Source organism: Selaginella moellendorffii, unplaced genomic scaffold (genome assembly GCF_000143415.4).
Source record: "Selaginella moellendorffii unplaced genomic scaffold, v1.0 SELMOscaffold_2, whole genome shotgun sequence".
Classification (NCBI taxonomy): domain Eukaryota; kingdom Viridiplantae; phylum Streptophyta; class Lycopodiopsida; order Selaginellales; family Selaginellaceae; genus Selaginella; species Selaginella moellendorffii.
This window is the reverse complement of record NW_003314263.1, coordinates 2,919,643-2,938,393: the sequence shown is the minus strand read 5'-3', so window position 1 is coordinate 2,938,393 and position 18,751 is coordinate 2,919,643. Positions and strand designations below refer to the sequence as shown.

The following is an 18,751-nucleotide window of genomic DNA, read 5'->3' as shown; positions in this document are numbered from 1 at the left end:
GTAGCAGTAAAAACTGAAATCAAATTTGTCAATCAAAATGCAGGTTTTAGATTAAGAAAATTTACTTATGAAGGAAGAAAAAATCACATCAAACGATGTGCTTATAAATGGAAATATGGATAAAATATTAAAGTCAAACATAGGTTTTAGAGATTTAAAAAATCTAAGAACATCACCAGATAATTTAGAAGCACTAAAAAAAGATGCATTTGCCATGATAAGACAATTAGGACCACCAACACTATTCTTAACTCTTAGTTGTTCAGAAAGACATTGGGAACCATTAATAAATGCTTTAAAATATTTAAATACAGATATATTACAAAAAGAAGAGATAGAAAATTTAAATGAAAAAGAGAAAATATATAAAATACTAAGAGCTGATCCAATCACCACAATACAATATTATGCACATAAAACATCAGCATTTAGAAAATTATTAATGTCCAATTATCACATATTTGGAAGGAAAGTAAAAGACTATGTATTTGTAACACAATTTCAACAATGTGGTACACCACATGAACATGCACTAATATGGTTATAAAATCCACCACAAACATTAGAACAAATAAAAGAATATTCTAATGAAAATATATGTACAATATAAAAGATGTTCAAACTCATAAACATAGAAAAACATGTAAAAAATATAAAAATATAAATTGTAGATTTAATTACCCAATTCCTCCAATGCCACAAATAGAAATCTTAAAGCCTATAAAAGACATTACAAAACATGAAAAGGATTCATATACAATAATTTACAAAAAAATAAAAACAGTACTAGAAGATAAAACTATAGATCTAAAAGATTTAGAGTTTGATGAATATTTAAAAATAATAGGAATAACATATGAGCAATATAAAGCTACAATAAGATCAACAATAACAAATACAAAAAAAATTTATAAACGAAAACCAAAAGACATAAACATAAATACTTTTAATACCAAATTATCAAATCTATGGCAATCAAATGTAGATATACAAATTATTCTTAATCTATATGCAGCAGCATCATATTGTTTATCATACATTGCATGTATTGAAACAGAAATAACAAAGACATTATCAAGAAGAAGGAATAGATGCATTTAATAGAGTTCAGTTATTAGGAAATAGCTTCATACGTGGTAGGGAAATGCCAATTCAACAAGCACTTTTTTTAATATTGTCAATCCCATTTCATCATATGTCTAGAACTGTAAAGTTCATTGATACTAAACCATAAGAACAACGAACAAAATGTTTAAAAACGAAATAAGACCTTGCAAAAATGCAAGAAAACAAAACAGACATAGCAATACCTGGACTAATTGAAAAATACATGCAAAGACCAGAAGAATTAGAAGATTTAACATTAGCAGAGATAACAACTGAATATATAATTGAAAAAGAAGTAACAACATGAAAACATAAAAAAAACAATATAATTAGATATATAAACTTTAGTAAAGAAAAAGATCCAGAAAAGTGGGCATTTGAAAGATTAATCTTACATAAAAAATTTAGAAAAGAAGAAGATCTTAAAGAAATGTACACAACATATATGAATGCATATGAAGCAAATATGAAACAAATAAATGAAAAACAACATCAATACATATATAAAAAAGTAACAAATGAGAGTGAATTTGATTGGGAGAATCCAGAACAAGAAGCAAATAAAATATTAAAAAAACAAGCACAGTATATACAAGAAATAAACACAAACCAAACAGATGAATTTGATATAGGGAAAGATTTATTCAAAATGAAAATTAATAAAAACTTAAATTTAAATATAAAAGATAAAATTTTAACAAATACAACAATTATAATACAAGATGAATATCTTATGGAAACTAGTAAATATCACCAATTATTAAGAACTCTTAATAAATAGCAAAGAATAATACATGATGAATTCATATTGAAAAAAATAAAACAACCTAAAGGAGGAGTAGGAACTAGAAAATCAATGCTTTTAAATACACTTATAGAAACACTCAAACGATATTATAAAACAAACCAAGATATAAATAATGAACCAGGACAAACAATATTAATAACAGCACCTACAGGAAAAGCAGCTTGTAATATAAATGGTTCAACAATACATTCAGCTTTTGCATTTCGACCAGAAGCATCAAAACAACGTCAAATAATATTAACAAATGACACATTAGATAAATATAAAAGAAAGTTTTCAACAATAAAATATTTAGTAATAGATGAAATATCAATGGTAGTATAGAAATGCTACAAGATATAAATAGAAGATGTGAAAGCTTCAAAACAACATATGGAATAGACTTTGGTGGGATGGATTGTATATTTACAGGTGATTTCTATCAATTAAATCCTGCATTTGAAGCACCAATTTATTCAACAAAAACATATAGGCCTGAAAATGATGTCTCCATACACCACCTATGGAAAAATAATTTTAAAATATATGAACTTACTGAAATAATGAGGCAAAAGATGATATAATCTTTATAAAAGCTTTAAATAAAATAAAAATAGGAGAACAAACAGATAAAGAGCTAGAATATATAAATAAACAAGTCACCACAGATATATATAAAACACAGAATATTATTCTATATTTGCAACTAATGAACAAGTAAGACAACATAATGAAAAAGTAATACAACACATACAAGGTAAAGATATAATTATAGAAGCACAAGACAAACATGGAAATTCCTGTCCTACATATTTCACGCTGCCAGATGACACAAGAAAAACACAAGGACTACATAAAATATTACATTTGAAAAAGAAAATGGCAATTGAAATAACACAAAATATAGCAACAAAAGATGGATTAGTAAATGGAGCAGATGGAGTATTACAAGATGTAACCCAGATTGAAGAAGAACAAATAATGTGGATAGAATTCCCAAATATAAAAACAGGTGAAAAAACAAGAGCTAAAGAAAACATAACAATAAAGCAAAATAATGAAAAAAACTCTTTCACTTGTTTTGTTTTCTTCTTGTCTGTAATTTTTATTTTTTATTTTTTTGCAATTTAAATCTGGCATTTTTTCTCCACTTGTTTTTTCTGAAGTGTCTGAGGATGGTGGAGTGTTGGAAGCTTTAAGAAATTTTTGGTCACCAGATGTTGATTGGCAAGAACACCAAGACAGAGTTGAAGCGTTGATTGACAATCTCATCATGAAATGCTACATTGTCTAGATTGTCCTCTCTTTATGTTTATTCACTAGTAGCTCCTTCAGCTATCTAGCGAATAAAAAATCATGTTTAGTTTACCTCTTGGTCACTTTCTTCTGGCATACTGGTAAGAGAAATTCTAGAAGCAGAACGAATTACCAATGAGATCTAGAAATCCGTCTGCAAACTGCTATTGAACATAAGACAATGCGAAAGGAGAGAGAAGCAAAACGAGTTACCAAGTATCATAGCGAAAGTTGCATTTAGCATTGCAAGGCACCGGGCAGCATCTATTAACAAAGATTTAGCCATGCCATTTCCCAGAACCTGAGCATTAAGAATGGTCGCATTCCAACAAAACAAGCAACACCTGAGAGATGCCTTTTGTTTCCGACGAATCTTGTCTCCTGGGATATTGCTTTAGATAAAAACGATAACTAAAGTTATTGCAACCACTAACCTCTCTGCAATCGTTTTCTCCTCGACAACGCAAATAACACGGATTTGGGTCGCCGAAATAAAAAATAAAATAAAAAATTACAGATGAGAAGAAGAGAAACTTTTTTTCGTGACCTCAATGCGGGAGTAGTGGCAGCTTGTATGACAACGATCAATCTCCCTGAAAAACCATAAAGAGAAGATCTACTTACATGATGGAGCACATATGCTCAATCCTTGGCCTACCTATCAAAATCCCAGCCGGCTCTCCCAACACCATCGAGCATATCCCCTTCCAAGAAGGATAGGTTGATAGCTGATAGCAGTGGTGTGATGCAAATGTCTCGATTCCAGGCCGCAATAAAGAAAGCTCTTTATAAACTTCAACGTAAGTTTTCTCTTTCATTTTCGTTGTTTTTTTTCGTGCCAGCTGAAAATGCTGCTGTAGCCAAGAATTGTCGACGGGCATACGTAGATCAGTGTTCAGCTACTTCTGGTTCTTTTCTTTCGTAAAACGCAGCGAGGTTTTTCATTTATGTTGGGGGTGTACATGAGTGAAGCCTTGCACGTCCCTTCCATACAGGTCTCTGTCTAGTTTGGATAGAACCTTCTTTTGTCTTGAAAGCTGGCAGGAGTGTCGTAAGTAGGCTATGCTTGCCGGCAACTGCAATCCCAATCATGCCACAGAGCATACTGATTTGGTTATCGCCGCTGAGGAGGCCAAAAGGTGCGAGCATCTGGTTGACAACCAAAGTACAGCATCTTCCTGTAGAGGTGAGAGCTTCCTGGATGCGGTCAAGCGTCTCGATGCCAAGCCTGAGCTCCTGGATCTCGATGAAGAGTACCAGAGACTAGCGTTTCACCAATCGATGAGAGATGCAATTGTCTGGAAACTCTGTAACGACTTTTAATTCTCACGTTACAGAAATAGCATGGCTAAATCCTTGTTAAATGCTGCCAGGGAGCCTTGCAATTCTTGCAACGCAACTTTCGCTATAATACATGGTGATTCGTTTTGCTTCTAGGCCTGGTCCCTGAGCGGACTTAGGCAATACTACAGACTCTGCATTGACACTTCTTTTGGCAAACAAGCGGTTGATGTCACCACGGCTGTTACAACAAGGACAAAAACTACTGACACGGGGTACATGGAATGTCTATATTCTGGTTGTGTTTCAGAATTTGTACAACATTGATCCGGAAAGTATTCAATTTTTATGTAAGTGGTTTTCAAGAAGCTAAAATAAGCTGCCAACTCAGAGCTACGCTTTCGGCGGTAGAACGCGTGACGTTCCAGAGGATACGAGGATATAGGAGCGGATTTTAACTCGAGTATAACCACAGTAGATTGCTGTAGAATATTCCGGAAGTAAGTCACTTTTGGATGCAGCCCTCCAAATAAAGGATTGCTGTGATTTTATAATTGGGAAGGTGGCCATGATTGATGAACTAAGTTAGTACACAGCAAAGGATCTAGTGCCATATGAAGGTAGTGTGGCGACTCATGGGAAATTTTTCCCTCGGGATGCAAAAGGTGTGAGGGCTGTGATCGTCTTTATTGTTGACGAGGATAACGACGAAGCCATGGAAGTGAGAGCGGAAAGGGTATGTTATGGAAATTTTTTTTCCACTTTTTAATTTTTTTCTCCTTTAGGTGTCTGAGGATGGCCAAGTGCTAGAAGCTGTAAGACATTTCTGGTCACCGGATGTTGATTGGCAAACATTGTGTGTCTGGCAAGAACACCACGATAGAGCTGAAGCGATGATAGATGATTCCATCAAGAGAGGCGAGATTCTTTTGTGCTAAAACGCTATTACTCTTTAGAAAACGTCTAAAACAAAACCATGTTTAGTTTACCTCTTGGTCTCCTTCTACCATATTGGTAAGAGAAGTTCTTCGAAAATTTCAGCAGCAGCAACTCAAAGTGGGATTTAACATTTGAATATGGATAAATATCTGGCTCCACCGCAGTGTGGATCATTGTCACATGCTTCTGCGGGGGCATCTTCTTCCATTGCCTTCTAATCCTCTTGCAGCGCCCTAAACTTTGAATCAGTGCCTTGGCGGCACGCTGACGTGGCAGCAATGAATGCATCCTCTTCAGAAATCGAGCATATCCCCTTCCCTTCCCGCCTAAATTCGCCCTAGTCGTGCCCAAGTATCTTTGGTATATTCTCCGCATCTTTAACTTCACGGCCAGCAGAACACCGAAGGAGAAGAAGATCTCTGCCTAGGGTTTTACAGATCGATCGATGGATTTCTAGGCGCTCGGCAGCATTGAGAAATCATCCACAAGGTACATTCTTTCTTCCCTTGCTAGGTCGCCAATCGCCATAGCTCACTGGGATTGTCTAGATCTGCGGCAGAATCCAGTGCGGGATTGATCGCTCAGGCTCTCTAGGCCGGGATTTCTTGGACTGGATGCCGGATTATCACGGCTTCACCTCTTTTGCAATAGCATCGATGCATGAGCGCGTGGAAGCGACTGTTCCAGCGGTGCTGTTGGCGTGATCGTCGTATTGGAGAGCGTGGTTCTCATCCACCAGCTGAGAATCCGGGCAGGCAGGGTAGATCGAGCTCCCACGGCTCCAGAAAATTGGTAAGCTATCTTCTAACTTATAGATCGACGTGCATAACTCATGAAGCTCCTCTTGCAGGAAGGACGAGCTTCCACTATCTCGCCGCCAAATCCACAGCCAACTGTGACTAGTTCTAGCAGAGGAAAGCATTGGTACGTTCTTCTTTTAAACTGGGAACTGACAAGTTTCTATCCAGTTCTTAGTTCCAGACGCTAGACTTCGAATGCAATGAAAGAGAGAAGAGAGAATCTGGACATTCTCAAGCCCGAGATCATTGACATGGTTGTCAAGAAGATGAAGCATAACACATATCTCTCGCTCGAGTTCTTTACGCTGGCCATGAGAATCTCCAGCTTCCGGCACGACGTGGTGATGGTCATGATCCTTGGAGTCGATGGCAACTATTTCATGGCGATCACAGACATGCCCCGTGGAAACGATCTCTACGTGAAGACGAAGTATGACAGGAAGCTGCGGCCGTCACCTCGTCCCAGACACATTATCCTGGCCAAGACGATCCCTGGTTTCCAGCATGACCTGGCCAACTACTCAACGATGATCATGATCCTGGGAAACGCTGGTAACTATCTCATGGCCAAGGCACTCTTCACTGAGATTCAGGAGCTCGGGCTTTGCATCGACATGGTTGCAGCCAACAACATAATCCGCTGCTACACAAGCGTGATCCAGGATGCTCTTGACCTCCAAATTGGGAAACTCTGTGGTACCATCGGGATTGCGGTTGCTGGCAAGCATGGGAGCTTCGTGGTATTTTTCGACAGTCTCGTAACGAAGATTGCATCAGATCAAATTGGCCAACTATATCTAGAAGAGAAGGACAGGGAATACCAGAAAGTGACTGTGATTCGTGACGAGCCACAACTACAAATCGGCATTGCTGGGTCCGTAAGTGATGCTCGCTGCATCATAATGGTACTGAAGATTGAGATGTCAAGTCAGGCTCAGCATGGAGTCACCATGACTTGTGAGGCAGCTGCAAATTTCGTCTTCCAGCGCTGCGTGGCTGATGAGCACTGTACGAGATCAAGCTTTTTCATTTTTGACAACAAGAAACTCTTCGCTGTTAAGAGAGACAACACGCGCCAGTACCAGCTCTTGCAATTGGACGCAGTGGAACAGCCGTTTTTGACTATCGGTTCTGGTGGCCCGCATGCCGAAGGTATTCTGCGAGATCCACGGCCAGGTGTGGTTGGATTTTGTTTCCTTGAGATTGGATTAAGCTGCTTTTGAATTCTGCAGGGCAAGCTCACGGGAAGAAAGCCACTCTGGGCCAAATCACTAATCTTGGGCTCGATGCCCTCGCAGAAGCATGCGACAATGATCCACATTGCGGCGGAGACAAATATTATGCATATTCAAATGTTAAATCCCACTTTGATGAGCTGTTGCTGAAATTTGCGAAGAAGAACTTCTCTTACCAATATGCGAGAAGAAAGAGACCGAGAGGTAAACTAAACATGGCTTTGTTTTAGACATTTTCTAAGGAGTAATAGAATTTTAGCACAAAAGAATCTCGCCTCTCTTGATGGAATCATCGATCATCGCTTCAGCTCTGTCGTAGTGTTCTTGCCAGACACACAATGTTTGCCAATCAACATCCGGTGACCAGAAATTTCTTACAGCTTCTAGCACTTGGCCATCCTCAGACACCTAAAAGAGAAAAAAATTAAAAAGTGGAAAACAAAAGCCATAGCATACCCTTTCCGCCCTCACGTCCATGGCTTCGTCGTTATCCTCGTCAACAATAAAGACGATCAAAGCCCTCACACCTTTTGCATCCCGAGGGAAAAATTTCCCATGAGTCGCCACACTACCTTCATATGGCACTGGCAAATCCTTTGCTGTGTAGCTCAAGAGGTAGTACTCTCGCCCACTTAGTTCATCAATCATGGCCACCTTCCCAATTATAAAATCGCCCTTATAATTCTTGACCATGGCTTCCATCATCTGCCTGGCAATCGCCTCCATCGCGACCTCGACCTAAAACAATGCCTGGACAGCAATCCTTTATTTGGAGGGCTTGCATCCAAAAGTGACTTACTCCCGGAATATTCTACAGCAGTCCTTTATTTGGAGGGTTGCATCTTCATTAAAATAAAATCATCAAAACAGCTTACTATAATCCGTTGGTCGCATGTTTTCTTGGTGGGCGCTGCAAGACCCTATAAACAATTAATGAATGAATGAATGAAAACAGTGCTGCTATGTTTCAGAATTTGTCCAACATTGAATCCGGTTTTCAAGAAGCTCAAATAAGCCACTAACTCCAGAGCTACACTTTCGGTGTCTTTGCCTACGTTCCAGCGCCTGGATACAAGGACATAGGAGTGGACTTTAACTCCGCCCGAGTTTAAGGTACACACTCTCCGCTTGTTTGCCAAAAGAAGTGTCAATGCATAGTATTGCTTAAGTCCCATCAGAGACCAGGCCAAGAAGCAAAGCGAATCACCGTGTATTATAGCGTTGTGAGCATTGCAAGGCTCCCCGGCAGCATCTAACAAGGATTTAGCCATGCCATTTCTGTAACTTGAGAATTAAAGTCATTACAGACTTTCCAGGCAATTGCGTCTCCAGCCTCCCATCGACTGGTGAAACGCTACTCTTTAGGAAACAGTGAGGTGGCAGTTGCAGCAGAGGGAATGAGACTCTGAGACGGCTGAAATCTGGACAGACTTAAGCGTTGGATCAACATGGTTCTCAAGAAGCTCGAGCACAATGCATCTCTTGGGCTAGTGAAGGCTTCAACTCCGTTCCCCGAGTCCAAGGTACACACTCTAAGATCTCGTTGTCTTTTCATAGCAGTTTGCAGACGAATTTCTATCCGGGACTGCAAGCTCATCACCCTGCTTACAAGCATACAGCAAGGGAAAGCGGTGGAATCCAAGTATCTCACGTATGTCAAAGTAAGTCGCTCGAAAAGCTTACAAGAAGAGCGTAACACTTTTTATGCATAGGTGAAAGCGTTCCCAGTAGTAGGACACATCGATGTCGATGGTGGGGTTGTGACGAGGATTTGATAGCTGAGAGCAGTGGTACGATGCAAATGTCTCAATTCCAGGCTGCGATAAAGAAATCTTTTTTCGCTTTCATTTATTTTTCGTGCTGCTGTGGGGATACATACGATCAGTGCAGCTTTCCAGGTCTTTCTGGTTCTGTTCTATTCGCGTAGCACGCTGCGATTTTTTTATAATGTACCTCTTACGAGCAGTTGAGCATTCATGTCCAGGTGCTAAGCTTGTCGCGGAATGTACACGAGTGAAGCCTTGCACGTCCCTTCCTTATAGGTCTCTGTCTATTTTGGATAGAAACTTCTTTCCTTCTTTTGTTAAGTGTAGTTCTTCCATTCCATCTGAAGACCCCTCTGAAGTGACATGACTACCGGCTGCTTGGAAAACCTTGATGAAACTTATGAGCACGAAAGAGTCGCTTCACAATGCCATGGTCCTCGTAATGAGGATCGACAAAGACACCGCAATTTCGAGGTAGTGGAAACTTTATTTTCTGGTTACTGAATTCGTTAGCCATGTGCTGGCCACAAAGTTTGCTCGCCTTATAATAGATCACTTCAATTTATTGTGGATCTATTAAGTGAAGCATTGGTAGCTTGCCCTTCCGAGCAAACTATGTAAGCTGCACAGCTCTAAAACAAAACCATATTAAGTTACCTCATCAAAGTGGGATTCTGATTTTGTCGCATGCTTCTGCGAGGTCCAAGATTAGTGATTTGGCTCAGAGTGGCTTCTTCCCGTGAGCTTGCCCTGCAGAATTCAAAAGCAGCTTAATCCAATCACACAAAATCTTCGGCATGCGGGCCACCTTAACAGATAGTCAAGTGTGGCTGTTCCACTGCGTCCAATTGCAAGAGCTAGTACTCGTCTCTCCTAACAGCGGAGAGTTTTTTGTGATTAAAAATGAAAAAGCGTGATCTCGTGCAGTGCTGGAAGACGAAATTTGCAGTTGCCTCACAAGTCATGGTGGAGCTTGACTTGAGATCTCAATCTTCAGTACCCTTATGATGGAGCGAGCATCACTTACGGACCCAGCAATGCCGATTTATAGTTGTGGCTCGTCACGAATCCCTGTCCTTCTCTTCTAGATATATTTGGCCAATTGGATCTGGTAAAATCTTCGTTATGAGACTGTCGAAAAATTCCACGAAGCTCCCATGCTTGCCAGCAACCAGAATCCCGATGGTACCACAGAGTTTCCCAATTTGGAGGTCAAGAGCATCCTGGATCACGCTTCTATAGCACCGGATTATGTTGTTGACTGCAACCATGTCGATGCAAAGCCCGAGCTCCTCTTTTTCATTGCATCGAAGACTTGAACTAGACAAAAAGAATAGAAACTTGTCATCATTTTATTGTAAGAAGAAATTTTTTAGCTTACCAGTAGTGGATTGATTTGAGGGCTTCCTACCGCTAGAACTATTTGCAGTGGCTGTGAATTCGGGGGCGAGATAGTGGAAGCTCGGCTTGTTCCTGCTTCATACGTAAGTTAGAAGGCATCTTACCAATTTGCTGGAGCTGCCGGAGCTCGATCCGGATTCTCAGCTGATAGATGAGAACCAAGTTCACCAGTACGAAGATCACGCCAACAGCAGCGCTGGAAAATCCACTTGACGCGCTCACGCATCGACACTATCGCAAGAGAGGTGAAGCCGTAATAATCCAGCAGCCGATCCAAGAAAATCCCGGCCCTGGCGATCCAAATATTTCTCCTTCGCGATGGATTCTGCCACGGACGATCATGCCAGCTGTGGCGATGGAGACCTAGGGGGGAAGAAAGACAACGCCTCGAGAGAGATCTTACATGCGACGTGAAGAGATGCGAAGAATATACCAGAGATACTTGTGAATAGGCGGGAATGGACACGTATTGCTCGATGGCGCTGGAGCTCGAGATCCGTCTTTCTTGGATTCCGAGGGACAATCAGCGCAAGAGGAATTTGTGGCTTATGAACTCGATCATATGAGTAGATCTTCTCCTAGAACGAGCTGTGCTCTTTTCCTGGAATTTTTTGTTCAGGTAGTACAAGCGCAATGTTTTGCCACTACTCCCAGGACATCGCATTAAGGTCACGAAAAAGGTTTCACTTTCACTGATTGGATTAAGCTGCTTTTGAATTCTGCAGGGCAAGCTCACGGGAAGAAGCCACTCTGGGCCAAATCACTAATCTTGGACCTCGCAGAAGCATGCGACAAAATCAGAATCCCACTTTGATGTGCTGCTGCTGAAATATTCAAAGAGACCAAGAGGTAGACTAAATATGGTTTTGTTTTAGACAGGATAACGAGGACTGAGAAAGTTTTTTTTGTCACTTTTAATTTTTTTCTCCTTCTTTCTCCTTCAGATGGCCAAGTGCTAGAAGCTTTAAGAAATTTCTGGTCACCGGATGTTGATTGGCAAACATGGTGTGTCTGGTAAGAACACCGCGACAGAGTTGAAGCGATGATTGACGATTCCAACAAGAGAGGCATATAAGTGATTAAAACAAGAAAGTATTTTATAATTTTAAATTAGAAATAAAACTTTTAAACTTTAGTGAGGTATCATTTAAATTTATAGAAACATATAATACATAGTAAGTTATGTGGTATTATATTTTTCCACATCTTTTTAATTTTTTATTTTAACTTGAAGTAAACAAATACATTATTCACTCCAACATATATTTTTCCCAGCAAAGCTGGGATCTTTACTAGTCTTTTTACATATCAACTATTAAATTAAAAAGTGTTTAGAAAAGTTTATAATTTATAAACATTATATATACAAGATTTATCCCAAAATATTCAAGTATATTTTAGATATAGCAATTAACATGGTATAGGACTTGGTGAATGTAAAACATGCCTAAGAAAGAGCTACATAATATATCAAATAATCAGTCTCTATTATCCATACTATATACCTCGTCTACACAAATGAATTGATGCACTTGGTTGGCTCTATGGAAAACAACTTACGAGTGTCTTTCCAGTACTTTACATATGAAGAAGTTTTAAGCCCCAATTATAGTTGAAATGGTTGCTTCAAACCAAATTTTATGCTGTGTATGGTAAATACCTCCTTGGGCATCATTCAAATTAAGGTGGCCAACCAAAGAATGGGCTTTAATCTTTATGGACCAATCCACCACACAACTCAGAGATCCCAACTGCTTGGAGTTCAATTGTCAAATGTGTCTTTTATGCTGATTCCTAGAGCATCATCTTTAATGCGGTAGTCATATTCAAAAGCTCCTAAGTAAACATTTTAAAATAGAAATATATCCACGTTTTACATTTACATGATCATGTTCTTGTAGATGTCCATACGTAACCTTGGAGTGGCCATGGCTTGCAGTGGAGTCTTGAGGTAGCAAGCACTATTGAAAACCTCTTCCATGGACGGTGTCGTCCCCGGTACAAAGTTCCAGTCAAAGCCGTGAATTAGATTTGCCACGAGCAGCTCCACTGTTCGCAATCCCAGGGACATTCCCGGACACTTTCTCCGCCCGGCTCCAAATGGGAGCAGCTCAAAGTTTTGGCCTTTGACATCGATGGAGCTCCCCAAGAAGCGCTCCGGCTGGAATTGTGTGGGATTCTCCCACACTTCCGGGTCCATGTGCACGGCCCAAGCATTCACCAGGAGAGTGGTCCCTTTTGGAACGTGATAGCCGGCAACTGTGACGTCCTGGGTAGACATGCGTGGGAAAAGTAGCACTCCTGGAGGATAGCACCTAAATGTCTCCTTGAGGACAAGCTGGAGATAGTCGAGCTTTGGGAGGTCGGATTCTTGGACCATCCGGTTGCCGCCTACGACTCTGTCAAGCTCCTGCTGGAGCTTGATCAAAACCCGAGGATTGTGCATCACCGAGGCCATGAGCCACTCGCTTGTGGTGGCAGAAGTATCGGTTCCAGCGACAAGCATCTCCTGGAATGAAATTTATGGCAATCACAAAGTATAGAAGAACTCTTACCAAAAGATTTGCCTTTATGTGTGTTTCCCCCTGGACATTTGTTCCGTAGAACTCGAGCATGATATCAAGGAAGTCCTTGCATTCCCGTGTTGTCTCCTTGTGCTCGTCAATTATCTTTTGTAAGAAGTTGTCTTGCTTGGCATGGATTCGCTTGTAGCGAGGGATCTGCCAGTCTAGCCATCTCAAGTACCAAGGCACCAAGTTGCTAACACAGGGATTCATCACCAGGTCAACAACAGAGCTCAGCATCTCCTTAAACTCTACAGCATCTCTGTCTACTTCGTCGTCACCAAAATACCTCTTGCTCATCAAAATCCTGGACATATTGTTGAAAGCAAAATTGGATAGTAACGCCCTCATCTTCACTGGCTTGCTGCCGCCGAGAATCACTCGCAAGGCATGAGAGAGCTCCTCCTTTCTCATCCACGCGAAGGAATCTATGCACTTGGCTGTGAAAAGCTCTATAGTACACAGCTTGCGAGAGTCTCTCCAGTGCTTCCCATATGGACAAGTCCCAAGTCCCGAATAGTTGTAGCTGAAATGCTCGCCTAAAACCATGTATGGCCTGGAACCAAAATTCACGTCGTGTGTTGTAAAGACTTCCTTGACAAGCTCCTGGCTAGAGATAACCACGGTGGGCATCATTCCCAGCCTCAAGAATACAACGGGGCCATACTTTTTGGAGATATATTGTAATCCCTTATGTGGGAGTGTTCCTGCCAATAAATGAAGATGGCCGATCAGAGGCAGTCCCCATGGGCCTGGGGGGACGTTTTTGTGAGATTTGTAACTCCATGAGAGAACCAAGAAGAGAATTAACGCCACAAAGAGGATATACATCGGTAGCCTATGAAAGCAAAAATTGTCCAACCTTTATTTTGCAGTGCGTGGTTTTTTTCTCCGCCACGTTGTTCTAAGTGGACTTTCTGAACATAAGAAAGATCAGATCTGTGCCTCAACAAATCTTCACGGCATCCTCCAAAGGAAGACTTGTCATCAACATTTATTGGCAGTGGAAAGTGCTCATCCAGACTTTGAATTTTGGTGGTGGTTCACAATTTTTGACGAATAGGGGACAAATTGGACTCGTTCCAGGCTCTAGATATATGCATCCAGCCTTCAGCACATGGCAATTGGAGCATTCGTCTAAAGTGACAACATCATCACTTGGAAAAAGCATTCATTGAAATGAACAATATTTAAATCATACAAACATTACACTATACAAAGATTGCCTAACATTTCTGGGTGACAAATTTTTTTCCAGTGTATTACAATTTTCTAAAATCCTCCACCTGGAATAACACAAAAGGTTAAGACTGGGACAAAGAAGACCTTTAGCTTGCCAACTTTGTTCCAATCGAAGGCAAGCAACACATTGGTGGGGAATCATCATTGGCAGTGGATCAAAGTTTCCACTACCCAGCACCATTACGAGGACAATGGCATGTCAAGCGACTCTCGTATCTTTCATCTTCAGCAACTCCATCAAGTGCTCTTGGGTCTTCAGATGGAATGGAAAATCTGCATGTATAAAAGAAGATAAGTTCTATCGAGAAGAGACGGAGACCTGTATAAAGGCTTTGTTTGATCTTTGATGCATATATAGGTGCAAGCGTTCCCGGTGGAAGAGTGTTCCAAGGAAGATACATCAACGTTGATGGTGAGGTAATCGATCACGGAGGAACTGTCAACGTGAGTTCTTTCTTATCGTCTTCATTTTTTTGTTCGTGCTAGCTGCAAATGCTACCCGCAACCTGGAATTGTCAACAGGCATGCATACGATCAGTGTACACAGATATGTTTGGTTCTTTTTTCTTTCCTGGCGCGAATTTGTTGTTTAACGTACTTATGACGAGCAGCGACTGAAAGTTTGCAGCATTCATGTCCAGCTTGTGGCGGAATATACATAGCTGGCCAGTGCCAGGAAAGCTTCGAGTGAGACATACGTGAGATTCTTGCATTCCACCGCTTTATTCTCCTAAGCCGGCCAATGAGCTTGAGTCCCGGAGAACAATGAGATCCAGAAGACCATATGCAAACTGCTATGGACGTAAGGGAACGCGAAATCTTAAGTGTGACCTTGGAGTCGGGATTACCCCAAGGAACGTTTTGCAGCAAAACCATCACGAATGCTCCCTCCATCACTCCAGTCGACGAGGATACCGGTTAAGCGTAAACCTTGCGTAACTCCCTCTAAGCCAAAACGCACCTCGACAAAAATGCAAAAAAACTCCATCGTACTGCGCGATATTATCTCTCTCACATGAAGCTGGTGAAACAGAGAAAGTTTTATGTCACGCAGAAACAAAAAAAACCTTCTTTTGTGACATAAATGCGCTGGGAGTAGTTCGCGCTTCCATATAATCAACCAGACAATCAAGGTGGTTAGTCTTGATGAAAACGATTTCTCCGGCCTCCCTAAAGAAAAACAAAGAAAAGTCCAGGGAAAGGAAATCACACTCAACACTGCTCAGCAAGAAGATCTATTTACATGATCAGCATCTCACCACAGCTCCGAGTCCTCTTGCGCTGATTGCCTCCACAGCACCCCTTCTCTGTGAATCCATGAATGTCGGTGCTGATCCCATGGCCATCATTTTAACACACCCGAGGAGCTGAAAGACCAAGCAGGAGCTGTGCAGCTTACATAGTTTGCTCGGAAGGGCAAGCTACCAATGCTTCACTTAATAGATCCACAATAAATCGAAGTGATCTATTATAAGGCGAGGAAACTTTGTGGCCAGCACATCGCTAACGAATTCAGTAACCAGAAAAATAAAGTTTCCACAACCTCGAAATTGCGATGTCTTTGTCGATCCTCATTACGAGGACCATGGCATTGTGAAGCGACTCTTTCGTGCTCATAAGCTTCATCAAGGTTTTCCAAGCAGCCGGTAGTCATGTAACTTCAGAGGGTCTTCAGATGGAATGGAAGAACTACACTTAACAAAAGAAGGAAAGAGGTTTCTATCCAAACTAGACAGAGACCTGTAAGGAAGGGACGTGCAAGGCTTCACTCGTGTACATTCCGCCACAAGCTTAGCACCTGGAATGAATGCTCCGCTGCTCGTAAGAGGTACATTATAAAAAAATCGCAGCGTGCTACGCGAATAGAACAGAACCAGAAAGACCTGGAAAGCTGCACTGATCGTATGTATCCCCACAGCAGCACGAAAAATAAATGAAAGCGAAAAAAGATTTCTTTATCGCAGCCTGGAATTGAGACATTTGCATCGTACCACTGCTCTCAGCTATCAAATCCTCGTCACAACCCCACCATCAACATCGATGTATCCTACTTGGAACCGTCTTCCACCGGGAACACTTTCACCTATGCATAAAAAGTCTTACGCTCTTCTTATAAGCTTTTCGAGCGACTTACTTTGACATACATGAGATACTTGGATTCCACCGCTTTCCCTTGCTGTATGCTTGTAAGCAGGGCGATGAACTTGCAGTCCCGGATAGAAATTCGTCTGCAAACTGCTATGAAAAGACAACGAGATCTTAGAGTGTGTACCTTGGACTCGGGGAACGGAGTTGAAACCTTCACTAGCCCAAGAGATGCATTGTGCTCGAGTCTCTTGAGAACCATGTTGATCCAACACTTAAGTCTGTCCAGACTTCAGCCGTCTCGGAGTCCCATTCCATCGCCTTAGAAAAGCGTTTAAGACTGGCGTGCCTCTGCTGGAACTGCCACCTTACTGTTTCCTAAAGACTAGCGTTTCACCAGTCGATGGGAGGCTGGAGACGCAATTGTCCCGAAAGTCTGTAATGACGTTTAATTCTCAGGTTACAGAAATGGCATGGCTAAATCCTTGTTAGATGCTGCCGGGGAGCCTTGCAATGCTCACAACGCTATAATACACGGTGATTCGCTTTGCTTCTTGGCCTGGTCTCTGATGGGACTTAAGCAATACTATGCATTGACACTTCTTTTGGCAAACAAGCGGAGAGTGTGTACCTTAAACTCGGGCGGAGTTAAAGTCCACTCCTATGCCCTTGTATCCAGGCGCTGGAACGTAGGCAAAGACACCGAAAGTGTGAGTTGGTGGCTTATTTGAGCTTCTTGAAAACCGGATTCAATGTTGGACAAATTCTGAAACATAGCCAGCACTGTTTTCATTCATTCATTAACTGTTGGTCTTGCAACACCCACCAAGAAAACATGAGACCAACGGATTATAATAAGCTGTTTTGATGATTTTATTTTAATGAAGATGCAGCATCTCAGCTCAAAGTACCCTCCAAATAAAGGACTGCTGTAGAATATTCCGGGAGTAAGTCACTTTTGGATGCAGCCCTCCAAATAAAGGATTGCTGTCCAGGCATTGTTTTAGGTCGAGGTCGCGATGGAGGCGATTGCCAGGCAGATGATGGAAGCCATGGCCAAGAATTATAAGGGCGATTTTATACTTGGGAAGGTGGCCATGATTGATGAACTAAGTGGGCGAGAGTACTACCTCTTGAGCTACACAGCAAAGGATTTGCCAGTGCCATATGAAGGTAGTGTGGCGACTCATGGGAAATTTTTCCCTCGGGATGCAAAAGGTGTGAGGGCTTTGATCGTCTTTATTGTTGACGAGGATAACGACGAAGCCATGGACGTGAGGGCGGAAAGGGTATGCTATGGCTTTTGTTTTCCACTTTTTAATTTTTTTCTCTTTTAGGTGTCTGAGGATGGCCAAGTGCTAGAAGCTGTAAGAAATTTCTGGTCACCGGATGTTGATTGGCAAACATTGTGTGTCTGGCAAGAACACTACGACAGAGCTGAGGCGATGATCGACGATGCCATTAAGAGAGGCCACATTCTTTTGTGCTAAAATGCTATTACTCCTTAGAAAATGTCTAAAACAAAGCCATGTTTAGTTTACCTCTTGGTCTCTTTCTTCTCGCATATTGGTAAGAGAAGTTCTTCTTCGAAAATTTCAGCAGCAGCTCATCAAAGTGGGATTTAACATTTGAATACGCATAATATTTGTCTCCGCCGCAATGTGGATCATTGTCGCATGCTTCTGCGAGGGCATCGAGCCCAAGATTAGTGATTTGGCCCAGAGTGGCTTTCTTCCCGTGAGCTTGCCCTGCAGAATTCAAAAGCAGCTTAATCCAATCTCAAGGAAACAAAATCCAACCACACCTGGCCGTGGATCTCGCAGAATACCTTCGGCATGCGGGCCACCAGAACCGATAGTCAAAAACGGCTGTTCCACTGCGTCCAATTGCAAGAGCTGGTACTGGCGCGTGTTGTCTCTCTTAACAGCGAAGAGTTTCTTGTTGTCAAAAATGAAAAAGCTTGATCTCGTACAGTGCTCATCAGCCACGCAGCGCTGGAAGACGAAATTTGCAGCTGCCTCACAAGTCATGGTGACTCCATGCTGAGCCTGACTTGACATCTCAATCTTCAGTACCATTATGATGCAGCGAGCGTCACTTACGGACCCAGCAATGCCGATTTGTAGTTGTGGCTCGTCACGAATCACAGTCACCTTCCGGTATTCCCTGTCCTTCTCTTCTAGATATAGTTGGCCAATTTGATCTGATGAAATCTCCGTTACGAGACTGTCGAAAAATACCACGAAGC

The 18,751-nt window shown here is 41.5% G+C and overlaps 3 protein-coding genes across 3 annotated transcripts; 1 reads left to right on the top strand and 2 right to left on the bottom strand.

The window, feature by feature from the left end:
- Positions 1–7,578: 7,578 nt before the first annotated feature.
- On the bottom strand, positions 7,579–8,171 carry LOC112342024. The gene is made up of 2 exons (XM_024663168.1): positions 7,902–8,171; positions 7,579–7,853 (listed from the first exon to the last, which is right to left on the bottom strand). The coding sequence occupies exons 1-2, from the start codon at positions 8,169–8,171 to the stop codon at positions 7,701–7,703; spliced, it is 423 nt and encodes a 140-aa protein (XP_024518936.1). The 3' UTR covers positions 7,579–7,700.
- A 4,243-nt stretch (positions 8,172–12,414) lies between these two features.
- LOC9661338 (flavonoid 3'-monooxygenase) lies at positions 12,415–14,054 on the bottom strand. Its single transcript, XM_002962568.2, has 2 exons — positions 13,168–14,054; positions 12,415–13,121 (listed from the first exon to the last, which is right to left on the bottom strand). The coding sequence occupies exons 1-2, from the start codon at positions 14,005–14,007 to the stop codon at positions 12,492–12,494; spliced, it is 1,470 nt and encodes a 489-aa protein (XP_002962614.1). The 5' UTR covers positions 14,008–14,054; the 3' UTR covers positions 12,415–12,491.
- A 3,473-nt stretch (positions 14,055–17,527) lies between these two features.
- Positions 17,528–18,072, top strand: LOC112342037. The gene is made up of 2 exons (XM_024663187.1): positions 17,528–17,792; positions 17,841–18,072. Exons 1-2 carry the CDS (start codon positions 17,544–17,546, stop codon positions 17,991–17,993), a joined length of 402 nt encoding a protein of 133 aa, XP_024518955.1. The 5' UTR covers positions 17,528–17,543; the 3' UTR covers positions 17,994–18,072.
- The last annotated feature ends 679 nt before the right edge of the window (positions 18,073–18,751 follow it).

Bases quoted from the DNA above. Each gene is read 5' to 3' on its own strand.
- LOC9661338 (XM_002962568.2), bottom strand. From the start codon at position 14,007: ATGTATATCCTCTTTGTGGCGTTAATTCTCTTCTTGGTTCTCTCATGG. The intron at 13,122-13,167 runs GTAAGAGTTCTT...ATTTCATTCCAG, and splicing joins ACATAAAGGCAAATCTTTTG to GAGATGCTTGTCGCTGGAAC.
- LOC112342037 (XM_024663187.1), top strand. From the start codon at position 17,544: ATGATGGAAGCCATGGCCAAGAATTATAAGGGCGATTTTATACTTGGG. The intron at 17,793-17,840 runs GTATGCTATGGC...TTTCTCTTTTAG, and splicing joins TGGACGTGAGGGCGGAAAGG to GTGTCTGAGGATGGCCAAGT.
- LOC112342024 (XM_024663168.1), bottom strand. From the start codon at position 8,171: ATGGAGGCGATTGCCAGGCAGATGATGGAAGCCATGGTCAAGAATTAT. The intron at 7,854-7,901 runs GTATGCTATGGC...TTTCTCTTTTAG, and splicing joins TGGACGTGAGGGCGGAAAGG to GTGTCTGAGGATGGCCAAGT.